General features: G+C 46.2%; 1 protein-coding gene across 1 annotated transcript in view; it reads right to left on the bottom strand.

Moving 5' to 3' along the window:
* Positions 1-12,591, bottom strand: part of PTPRF (protein tyrosine phosphatase receptor type F) — a 371,106-nt gene that overhangs the window by 96,431 nt on the left and 262,084 nt on the right. The window contains 1 exon segment of the mRNA XM_040565789.1: positions 5,127-5,315. Coding sequence (XP_040421723.1) covers positions 5,127-5,315 — 189 coding nt within the window.

Raw genomic sequence — 12,591 nt, 5'->3', positions numbered from 1 at the left:
TTGCATCATAAGATAATTCATCTCTGACTACTATCCTTTCAGGGTGTCTCTCAAGGGGCCTGAATCCCAGCATATAGGCCACAGAGTGACGAGTCCATCGAGTGATGGAGGTGCCATCACTTGAACCGTTACTGAGGCCAACTCGTGCCCTGTGATCACCAGGCTGCTTTACACAAAGGGCTCTCCAAGATCAAATTTTAAGCTCAATTGCTTGTGTGTGGTTTGAAAGGTTTGAAAAACTCTTAAGTAAGAAGATTTTATTTCCCTTCTATGATAAGTGGCACTGATTAACACCCCATATGTTCACTTCTGCAGAAATGAATGCCGACCCTGACATCCTCTGTGTAACTGGAAGCGCACAGCCAGGCACTGAAAGCAAGGCAAAACGTAGGATGATGTTGTAAAAACTCCTGGGATTATTTGCACCAGGAGAAGAGGCTTTGTTGGAGAAGGGACTTCACTCTGCTGCCACAAACTCATCTCAGACTTATCAACAAAACCCCCCAAAACAAAACAAAACAAAAAAAACACTCCAAAGCAATGTCAAAGAGAGAAACCAAGGCTCTTGCTGGCCACAACCAGGCATTATAGTAGTGCAAACCTGAATCCTACAGCCTGGCTATTTGCCACCAGTTGCAACCATGAGTGTGCTTCACATAGCAAGACCCAGATGTGCAGTATAGGTTCCTCTAGGACATAAAATTTCAACTGTTAATTGGTTGGCCATGATACTGCTTCAACCTTTGTCTAGTCAGTCCCTCCTGTGAGAGAGCATCCATCCTTTTGTGGGTTTCCTGAGCCTTTGGAATAATACTCCCCAACCTTTTGGCTGCTCTTACACTTTGTTCCAAGTCCATGCCTATCTGATGTCTGGACTTGAAGCTGTGGCTCGCCAGGAGTTGAATGTCTTCTGCTGGGTACTGAGTGCCGGCTATGACCAGTGAAGCAGAATAGAGCAGCCATCGGCCACACTGCCATCCCACAGCCCCCGCCTCTTTCTGCAAGTTTGTACTGTGTATGTTTTTTTTTTTTTTTTTTTTTCCATGTAAGTAGTGCTCCTATCTCTAGGACCAAGACTAAAATGAAAATGCTTCCTAGTAACAGAGCATAAATGCAGTGAGATGATACGCTGAGAAGCTTCCCACTGCTTCTTTGTTAGAGGCACCTACACTCTTCCAGAGAGCGACTGAAGTCACCTGCAGAGCCCTCTCTGATACTTCACTTGCAGTTAATTGCCTGAAAGCTACACGAGGGTCTAGGGCGCAGTTCTGTAGCTCAGTTAATTGACAGTGATTAAAAAAGAATGATACTTGTCGTAGCACCAAGTTCTTTAATAGACACAAGATGACAATGCTCTCTGAATTTCTGGAATTTCCTGATGTGGCAAAGATATCTGTATGCTACCATTCAGGATATTTATTTATTCTAATTTGACATTTTGTTCAGGACCTTTCTGAAGAGCAAGGTGGAAGAGCAATTCTTCAAATATGAAACTCGCTGGAAGCACTCAAGAGCTTTGAGAGTATGAATACCACCACAGTTGCTTTGAAGTCTTCAGGAGCTTGTGATCCAAGAATCTTTATGGAATAGCTGTGAAGCATCAGGACAGTCTGATCTATATTGAGGAAGTTTCTGCCACATCATCAACTAATTTTAAAACATGGTTGGAGGTATAGCACTGACCCTGACTCTCATATGTGCATCATCTGCTACTACAATCTCCAGACAGTTTTAAAATCAGTTCAGCCAAACAGGTTTTACAAAGAGCTAGCATGAAAGGGAGGTTTCCCAGCCCAGAACCAGCCTAAGATCCTGTGTCAGCGACTGAGAAGCAGTGACCAAAGCCATGCACCCTGGGAGAGAACAGGGAGTTGTCCTGAGTCACTGCCTTTGCAGAAAAGCAGCCTCTCAACAAGAGGTGCGAAGTACTAGCAAGATGAGCAAGGGAGAATTTTGCTATAACCAGAATGAGTCAGAGACCCTGCCTTCACCTTGATCTGCGATAATGGAGATGAAACCCTGTATTTATTTGTGTTCTCATCTCTAGAGCAATTACCCCAAAACATACTGGCCAAACTACCCAAGAGCTGGGCTTAAAAAAGAATTAAGCATTATTCTGGAGGAAAGATTTATGTGTTGTGGGGGAAGGGAGAAAAAAGCCCTCTAAATGTGAAGGGGAGGCTTAACAAGAAAAATGCATAAACACAAATATAGATGTAATTAGTAAATGAAAGAAGGCAGGACACAGGGCAGACTTATAAATTGTGTATTTGCTGCTGACAGACACCATTATTCCAGGGTTAAAAAAGCCTAACACGACAGCTTGGTTGTCTTAAACCACAAATTGTAATACCTTCACAGAAGACAAACACACCTCTAGAAACTGATGTTCAGAGCCCACTTGGGCACGTGATCCGACTGCATGCGAGTTCAAAGACCTGCCTGCAGCCCGCAGAGCACTGCCAGCCCACATAACTGTGAGTGTCAGGAGAGAGCATCTCTCCCTAGCATGTGTTTTCTTTAGCTATTTATTCCACACTAGGAGCCTGAGGAAATGAAATCATTCTTCAACTCTCCAGTTAGACTCCAGAGCTGCTTTCACCTTTATAACCTATATTTAGGACATCTGAATAATAATATATTATGTACTGGGTGAAGGTCGGACACTATATATATCCAATATTGGGCTGACACTGTGCTGTAACTATTTTAACTATATTGCATCTGTCTAGGTTTTATTGGGTTTTAATTAAATGAAATTAAATGAGCGTATATTTAGATTGAGACAGTATAAACTGACATTCATGCAGATATGCCAGGCTGGCTGCAAGATATTATCTTAATGGAGCAGAGACTTTGCAAACTATTAAACTCTCATATAATGAGGTATCTATTTAAATATTCTTTTCTTTGAAAAACAACTCTGCCCCACGAGGTGTAATGCTGGAGAGCTCAATTAGCACCTTGAAGAATGGATCAGAGGCTGCCCAACCCACCACATCGCTCACACAGGGTGACTGCAGTCAGGTAAGTGTGGCCCACGCACTTCAAGGGCATTTAGGGACACGGTTTAGCGGGTAATACTGGTGGCAGGGGGACGGTTGGACCAGATGATCTTGGAGGTCTTTTCCAACCTTAATGATTCTATGATTCAAAGGGTAGGCCCTACTCTGTATCTATCACAAATATAGGAAAAAGCCACACATGCTAGCAGGGATCCAAGTTCTGGCCTATGAGAAGTGGTAAACTTCTTGTTCCCCACTCATGTCAGGGTGGAGCCAGAGCCCTGGTGAATCTTGGCATCGTATCAGCAGGTCCCTAAAAATAAAACAACCACTCATATCTGGAAGTCTCTTGCACTGAACTGTGGAAGCCTCCCTTACTACATTAGAGAGCTAATCAATTTCTCTCGCAAGTTTGAGGATGTGTGCTGCTCATTGATTCCTAAAAAGTTCCCTTGACACCTCCCTTGGTAATTACTGTGTCTTCAGCAAGCAGCCAGCTCTAGAGTTTGAATCCCCGGTGAAATATTCAATTGAGATGTTGCTGAAGAACAGCGAATAGGAAGCAAAACTTGGACACAGTGACAGAGTTTACTGGTTTGTTTTTAAACTTTCTATCTCACTAAACTTGTGAAGCAGCTGGTAGAGAGGCAGCCAAGTGCCTGCAAAAAGGAGGATGGAGAACACACAGCAAGTGCATCAGGAGCTGTCTTGCTGCTCATTTATGGTAATTTCTGATGCTGATTTAGTCAGCTATGAAGTGAAACACATCCATGTGCACCTTCCTATTGCTGCTTCCTAAAGCTTCTCAGAATAATTAACAAGCGTGATATTTTCTTTCAGCACAAACAGATCAAGATTAAACCATGTTGTGGGGGAGATAAGCTAAAGGTCACTGGGAAATTTCATAAGCTATAAATGCATTAGTATAATTAGCGCTCACTGGTACATCAAGGTGGGATCAGGAGTGTCAGGCTGGGTTCTATTTTTGACGAGAGTGATGTCTCATTACCCACTCCCCCAAGTAAAAGCCTACTTCTTATCATCCAAGCATCATCAGATTTATGCAGAGGGCTCCTGCTATGGGGAAACGTGTCAAGACGTTCACCTTGCTAGGAGGAAGATGGTGTTGCCCTGGCAGCAGCACTCATAACAAATGTTTTTTGAGTACCCGGAGCCACATCACGGCCAGGCAAGGCATTCTGCCTCTTAGTTAAGCATGAGACCTTTCCAGACTGAAGCCACTCCAGCTCTGGTCCTTCTGTGCTTTCAGAAGGTATCCATGGACTTTTTTCCCCCAGGCTAAAGCTGCGATGTAGTGATGCCGTGCATTGTTAAATATCCACTGCAATTCATGCTGCGGAGCTGCATTTCATCAAGTGAAAAGAGAGATGTTTTATTTTCTTTAATTCTGTAATGGGCCTTACAGTCCTGAGAGACTGAACAGTGCAGCAGAAGAACAAGAGTTCCTCACTAAAATGAGTGAAGTCTTAGACACCGACAAACACAAACTGTCTGCATTTCTAAACCTAGTATTCAGCTTATCGAATAATCAAAAAGAAATGGTAATATCAAAACTGTGTCCACCTTCCTTTGAAATCCATAGGATCGCTGCTTCTTGAATTTTTCTTTATTCTTGTGGTGTCACACAGCAAGGGTGATAAAGGTCTCAACAGCAAGCAGAGCACTGTCTTGCAGCATCTATGTAAGGAGTGAAGTAGTACATGACCACTGACTGTAAAACTTCAACCAGTATCTCATTATACCGATTTGTACTGTGCTCCCATTAAAAGTAGCCGAGACCTGCTGAGTTGGTAGAGAAATGCCTAAGCCTACCAGGGATTTGGGGCAATGTCAAGACGCTCTACAGAATAAGGAATCCAGGCGATGTTCCAAAAGGAACGTCCGTGCCAATCTATCCATATAATAAATTATGATAACCTGGTAGATAGGATCAGCTCCAAAAACAGTTTTTACTTTGCAGAAGAAACAAGCTCAAATCAAAGTGATATTTGAATTTAGAACTGCATTTCAGCAACATGAGGAAAAATAACAGTATCAAGTAAAGAGAAAAGGGAGGAAGGATTAGGGGGTAAGGGAGGCTTACTTGCTTTGCTACCTTACCCGAGCGGAGCTGCTTGATTCTCCCATTGCTAGTTGCAGTGTCGACAGGCAGGAAGTCCTTGAACCAGGAGATTTCAGGATCAGGGTTACCGCTGGCAGCACAGAGCATTGTGGCTGTGCGGGCCTTTTCCACCACCTTCAGCTGCGGGCCCATATCAATGGTTGGGAAGCCAGCTGGGAGATGGTCTTCTGCAAGAGAAAGAAAAAAAAAAAACACAAGGTTAAAGAGAACGGTTCCAGCATAGAGATGGGATACAGTTGTAGGGACAGCAGTAACATGGTACAGCATCTGTGCCTCTGCTGGAAAACAGCATCCAGACTTTCCTACTGAGAAGGTTTTCAAGCCCTTAAAGCACATTAGGCTCTATAATGAGCATTCATTATACCAATAGAAGCTTCCACTAAATTTAACTCCGTTTAAATCAATTGCCTTGGGAAACGTCCATAATTTTCATTGATACGTAAGCTTCTTCTATTGTTGTTAATAATTCAGTAAAAGCAGGTATTTGCCTTTTTGTGGGAGGACCGAGTTGAAGAAAACAGACAAACACAATACCAAGTAGTTTGAGGCATCTTGAAAAACAACAGCTAAACAATAAAAACCCTTAGAATGGTCCAGAGAGGCCCATTTGCTCTTTTTTTGACTAGGAACATTCTGTCACACTGGTAGGATAGATTGTAAATCTCTTCCTCATGCCCCCAGATCTGATTCAGAAGGCTTTTAGAAACTAATGAATGTAAAGCTAATGAGCCACACTCTGCTCATGAGCTGCCTTGCCAGGCTGTGCCGTGGCAAGCTCCTGGTGCATTTTCTGGGCTGCAGAGAGCAACGGAGGTGTGCGACAAATGGCCAGTGCACACTCTGGCATGTCTCTCTGAAATACCATAAAACGAAGCACCACCAGAACTGCTGAAGCCATTCATACAGCAGGTACAAAAAATAGTTAATTGGGTTTGCTGCTGCAGAGCATGCTCAGGTAGGCTGGGTTGAATACATTAGGCAGCCTTCACTGATAAGCCAAGGCATGCTCCAACATCGTCATTCAATAGCAGCTGCGGAACAGAGCTCATTTACTCATTCTGTAGCAAGATGTACTGTACTCTGCTAAGCCTGAACTGCAATCAAAAGGACATGCTTTCACAGAAAAAAAAAAAAGAACTTGAAGAACATTAAGAAGCTTTTAAAGCACCAGAAACTCAATTATTTTCAGTATGTTTCTTTCTTTTTTTCTCCCCCCCTGTTTTAAGGGAACTTAAGCAAACCATCTTCTCTGGCAAATCCAATTCTGCAAGGCTCCCAGCTCACTGCAGTGTTTAAACAAGCAAGATCTCAGCATTTTCCAAAGTCCTGGAGGAGTCTGAACTTGCTGCAGCCTGATTTTTCCTGTTATGTCACACATCTGGACCTGTATCCCTTAACTCTTGACAGGACAGTGCTAGCAACAGGCCACCTCAGGTACTTCCTTCTGCCTGTTCTGCCATACCTGCAGCACAAACACAGCCTTCGGTAGCTAATCTTAGATAATTCTTCCCTAAGATGATCTCAGGAGAGTTCCCAAGACCCATGACTTGTTTGTACATCCAGACTGCAGCAGAAGGCAACATCTGCTGTAAACAAAACATTGCCCTGGAATATTTTTTTGCTAGGTGGATGACAGTGGCTATGAGACATCCAAGGTTTTCTAAAGGAAAAAAAGGTTCCTGATGCTTATTAAGAGCACAAACCTTATTGTGTCTCCCAGGCCTCCCTAGAAGCTTCTCTCATCATGAGCAAACATAAAAGGAATATTTTATATATATATATATATTTATTTATTTATTAAATGAAAGGTACCAGTGGAAACCAGTTCTTTTTTTAATTTGCTCTCCGTTGATTTTCAAAGACAAAAGGTACATAGAGCTTAACTAGAATGACACCAGAGCTAGCATTCAATAACAAGCAACAGAAGCACTCAATACTGAGCAACCACAATGCATACTCCTGCATGGCTGAAAAGAAACAAAAGCAGGGCACACACAGATGTACAACATGGTATAGATTGAAAAGCAAAGGAAGATACTTAAGAGAAGTGGAAAACGATGACATGCCCTTGGATCAAGGCCACGTTTGCCTAAAGTGCAGCACCTTGCTATTTATGATATTGGAGGCACAGATGTTTATTCTGGGAAGGCTGAAACCCTGACGTGATCTAATCTAATCACCACACTTAGTATTTGCAGTCTTTCCCGGTTTGTTTAAGATTTTACACAGAACACACTAAGTGAAGTATCACCTCGTTATCTTCGTCCAAAGTCTGTGTGGAGGCTTAGCAAAAGCTAAAAGCAAATCCGAAACCAGCACTTGTGCAAGAAATCTCTTCCCATCCGCAATGATCCTTCTTCCACAGAAAGGAGAGAGGGCAGAAAACCTTTCACAGGTACGCGACCCCGAGCAGGTTGCGATGAGCCACGAACCAGCAAAAGTGGTAGGAGCTAACCTTGACTTCACTGGGTGCAACAGGGAAATGCTGACTACAAAGACCCTGGAGCAAAGCTACCTCTGCCCTTCTAAGAATCCCAAACGAGGCCTGTTCTGGGCTCCAAAGAGGAGCCCGGTGCCGGGTTCACCTGCTGCTAGCTCTGGGCTGCCCCCAGGGTCCTGCACCGGGCCTAGGCCATGCTGTCCGGGCCTTGAACTCAAGGGGAGGACGAGCCCCTTGTCTGGAGGTGGCCTCCAGTACCTGTGCCATCTGGAAGCGGGGACTTCAGCTGCTGCCCGAGCCCTCCTGGGTGTGGAGAAACCCTTTTGGGGTCGGCACAAGGCCATGCCTCATGTCAGCAGCGCTCCTGTGGAGACCAGGGGGCTCCGCTCCAGCCCGGCTGGGCGGAACTGGCTCACCGGGACACCAAGGGATGTCTCCACATCCAACCACTACAGGCAACGATAGGAGTTCAGAGCTGTTCTTGCCTTGCCTTCCCCTCTGGCAAAAGTCTAATCTAGGTCTAATTATGAGGCTCAGTCATGCCTTGGCTCCCTTCAGCCCTCGCTAGCTGTACTAACTTGTCCGCACACGGAGCTCGTCAGTAATAGCTGTCCTCCTGTTCGTGCCAATACGTGGATACTCTAATTCTAGAAAATGAGCTTGTCAGCACTTGGTTTTATTCAAGGACAGTTAGTATGCTTTGAATACACATTAGAACAGGCTCCGGACTTACTTCCAAGTGCAAACTATCTAGACACCAGCTCTTTCTGGGATTCAGATACTGTCATGGGGTGTAGCCCAGGTAGGCCTTAGATTAGAGCAGCAAAATCCAGCCACAAGCAGGAGTTTTTCAGGCGCTGCAAACTCTAATTCCCTCCTTGGAGAAAAGCAGTGAAAGCAGGAATGACAGAGAGGAAAACAAGAAGAGAAGAGAGGGAGACTGAGAAAGAGAAAGAAAGAAGTGGATTTTGCAACTGCAAACCGAAATGTGGAAAAGCCCCAGCCAGGCTGAGGTCTTGCTAGCAGCAGTCACTGAGGAGCCAGGAATGTCCCTCTGGCATCTAGCATGACAGCATGTGCCGAGGATATCTCATCGTGCTCACTTGACAGCTCGCCTTGCTAATCCCCTTTCCGAGGTGACAGAAATCTAACCCCCCTGCTCCTGCGGTTCTTTTGTGCCGCAGATTTCCCATCTTTAAGGGGGAAGCGAAGGTAAGGAGCCTTTCTTACAGCCCCGGACTGGAGCTGAGGCCTCCTTTACAGCTGCTGCAGTTACACAGCGAGCTCGTTCACAGGCTCACCAGAAAAACACTTTTCTTGAGGCTGCTGCCGTGAGACACGCAACCATTGGGGCGCCCTTATTTTCTACATCGCTCCAAGTATCGACTGAGGATAAGAACACCGAGGCAATTGCAACTTCTGTCTTTTGAGAAGCATGGATCAGCCCCAGTGTGGAGCGGTGTAACAGCTGCTTACCGAAAGGCCTGCAGAAGAGCCCATGGTGAGCACAGCTGTTGATGGCTGAATCCTGCAGGATTAGCCTCAGGATCTTGCTCAAAACTTGTAATCTCTCACAGAAGTGAAAAACTGGAGGGCTGGATATCAGGTTCCTGCTGGCGCAAACCCCAGATGGCACCCAGTGGTCTTGCAGCCATGCAGCTGTGCTTTGCAGGTCATATCATGACCTGGCACCTGCAAAACCTTCCCCCTCCCACTGTGAATTTCCTTTGTGTCAACATAATTCTCAGAAACAGTATTTTAGAGAAGACAGTGAAAACTGTAAACACATTTATGGGTGTTATTTGTCATATTCCTCTTCCTATAAAAGCCAGGCCTGCTTAGTATCATGAGTCCAATTGTTCAGACTGCTGAGGGAGAGGAAAAAAAATGATATTCAATATAATTTGGAAATAGCAAAAAGTAGCTTTTCTATACGTTACAGCCCTAGCTATAAGGTTAAATCTCTTACAATCTATCAAAAACCACTGCCCCACTGGAAGGGGTGTTCTCAACTCATTTCTGGAGAGAGATTGGGCCTTATCCGCTCTCAGGGCTGAAAATAGCTTATCTAGCCCACTGGCTTCTGACAGCACGCATCAGCTGAGGAACTTCGAGACCAACATTGGTTTTAGGGTAGGAATGATTAAAACACAAAGCTGCTTTGTTTTCAGTTCTGCCAGCTATCTGAAGCCACACAGGAGTATGCAGTGCTCGGGACAAGGCAGGAAATGGATTGAGGGCAGAGGGAGATATCTGATAAATGCATTTGACTGCAGTCAGCATTGCACAGGAGCAGAAGGCACATATAGAAAGCTATTTCACTTCTTCCCTACCCGCTCAGTGAGCTAGGCTGGGATCTCACCCAGTTAAAGCCACCAGCGCTGAAGCAATCCTGGTAAGAGGCAGAGATCTGGAGCAATATAACGGGATGCTGGAGGGGTCTGCGGGGGTAACCCTTGCCTACTGGACTCCCATTTGATGGATCAACGGAATTACTCGACGCATTTTACAAGCTTCCAAAGCTCCCTTTGAGGCACTGAAACACATTAGCAAATGCTAAATTATCAGTGCAAGAAAGATAGCCTGGGTAGTTGGTGATATTAACTAATGAAAGATGCAAGCTAGGAAGAACGTAAGCACACCACAATCCAGGACATCTGTTTGCTGAATAAACAGCCCTAATTCCTTCAGCACAGGTTACACAGCACAGCTATTCAATTACCGCAAGACAATCAAAAGCACTCGAGCAATCCAGCGGCCCAGAAGAACGGCATCATTTTCCATGATAAGAAAACCCTGACACGGCGCTGCTCAGGTTCAACTGATGCTGCACAAAGAGCAGTTTATCAGCCATTTTGAGGCGACGCTCTCTTCCTGCATCCCTCTTCTTACAAAAGCTCCCTGAGAGGCTCACTGACAACATTATCCAAATTTGTGGCCTCTGAAGGCTGCCTGGTTCCAGGCTGTGCCTGCACAGGGAGGAGGAAGGAGCGAGTGTGGCTGTGCGTGCTCGCTGCCGGAGCCAAGTCTCATGCAGGCTAATTAATGCCTCGTCGACATTGGCACCGCCTTGTAATTGCCTAAGGAAAAGGTGGGGCAGTGAAACCAACCTGTTTCAAAGGCAGCAAAGTATTAATTACTGGGTTAGCAAGTATAAAACAGTTTCAGGCAGGCAGAAAACACAAACAGTCATCTATTGATGACAAGGCTCTTAATGACAAATCTGCCAGCTTTATATGACATCACGCCAACGTGACACGCTGAAGCCGCCTGCTGAAAACGAGGAGAAGGGTGCAGATGAATGGGTGGGTGTGGAAATTAGCTCCAGAAGGACTTTTCTGTGTCACGGTGTAACCACATGAATTACTGCACAAGAGCTTACAGTAAACAAAGTATTTGCTATCTCTCAGAAAGATCACAGCAGCAGCAGCAACAAAACAGTTCACAAAAGAAAGAATCTGAGTCAGTTCAAAACAAAGAAAGTACTGTAAGGAAAATTCAAGAAAATACGAGACTAGACACGGCAGAAGAGGATAAACTGTCAGGCTGATGATTCTTGCCCCGGGGGCTGGCGGCGTGGGAGCTCGCTGGTCCTGCTCATCCTGGAGGTTATGAGCCCATAAAACACCCACTGGAGACAGGGCTAACCTTCAGCTGCCAGAAGGGCGCTGCTAACAACGTCCCTTTACGGCTGGATGGCTGTTACCTCTCGGGTAGGGCTGTCCTGACCTCCTGCGTGTCATGGAGGGGCACAGGGTGGCTTTGCAGATGTGGGTGCTCCTGGGAGCAAGGCATGGCAGCGCCTCCTGACCGGCCCCACCGTGGTTTCAGGCCATGTCCTGGCACTGCTTCTCACCCTGCTCCCATGAATGTGGTGGTCGGGGAGTGCAGGGCCATGGCAGCGATGCCAGGGCTGGCACAAGCCCTCCGTTAGCCACACACTGGCCCCGAGCACTCTCTCCTGCCCGGGGCCTAGCCTTGGTTTGCCAGGCGTGAGAGGGGACCGCATCCCCATGGGATGAAACAAGTTGTTTCTCCCAGCCCTAAAGATGGTGTTACCACCCACCCAACCTTCCTGCCTGCCTCACGATTCCTCCCAGCCTGCCCCAAGGAAGCGGCTGAGACGAGAGGTGGTGCCACAGACGCACCGCCAGCCCTCCATTTGAGCACAGCCTCCTTCCCGTTGAGAAGCACCGCAGCACGCCGCTGCCAAAGCCCTCCTGGTACACCAGACATAGCCACACACCAACCAGCAGCGGCCTAAAGGTTTTTCTATGGGGTAGCTAATCCAGTCTGGATTCAGGCCTGGACAAACAAAAGAGCCACAGCTGAGAGGTGCCACCCTCCAACACTGCATCCCCAGGCATGGCCCAAGGAAATGCAGGAGAAAGGTCCCCCTGGGGAGCACCCAGCCACTGCCACGGCCTTGCACTCCTCTGGTCTGGGGTCTTCAGAAACACTGCGACATCGGCTGCAATGGCCGGGTGCAGCCCCAGCTCCAGGCAGGGACAGGCAATTCCTCTCTCTTTTTCCCGGATAACGACTTGTGACCTGTGCTTCACAGAGGGCAGCGGCAAGATGATTAACAGCTGCTGAAGCTGACTCAGAGCCGACCAGGAGTGAGCAGTCAGTCACATACTTTGGCAAATTAAAGGTTTGCACATACAACCCACTGTTTCAGCCCATAGTTTAGGGATCTTCCTAAGCTATGACAACATCTGCTCTGGATGTTTTAGCTGTGGAGTCTGCTATCAGCTAGGAGACCTCAACCTATCCTCGAAGAAAACAATTATTTACACCTTTATCAGCTTAGACTGCAACAGTGAGACAGCGTTAACGAAATCCCTACTACCACTCTGTCCTTCAGCCAGCCCTGGCCACCTATCCTTGCCTTCCGTTCTGGCTTCCCTTCTGTGACAGTCACACATGCAGTCTTAGTCCTAAACTCAATTTTTTTGCAAGACTTAGGCCTGGTATATGAAAAAAAGTGGAAAAAAATAATG

This window comes from Cygnus olor, chromosome 8 (genome assembly GCF_009769625.2).
Source record: "Cygnus olor isolate bCygOlo1 chromosome 8, bCygOlo1.pri.v2, whole genome shotgun sequence".
Taxonomy (NCBI): Eukaryota; Metazoa; Chordata; class Aves; order Anseriformes; family Anatidae; genus Cygnus; species Cygnus olor.
The sequence above is the reverse complement of the archived record's forward strand: the minus strand, read 5'-3'. Positions and strand labels throughout refer to the sequence as shown.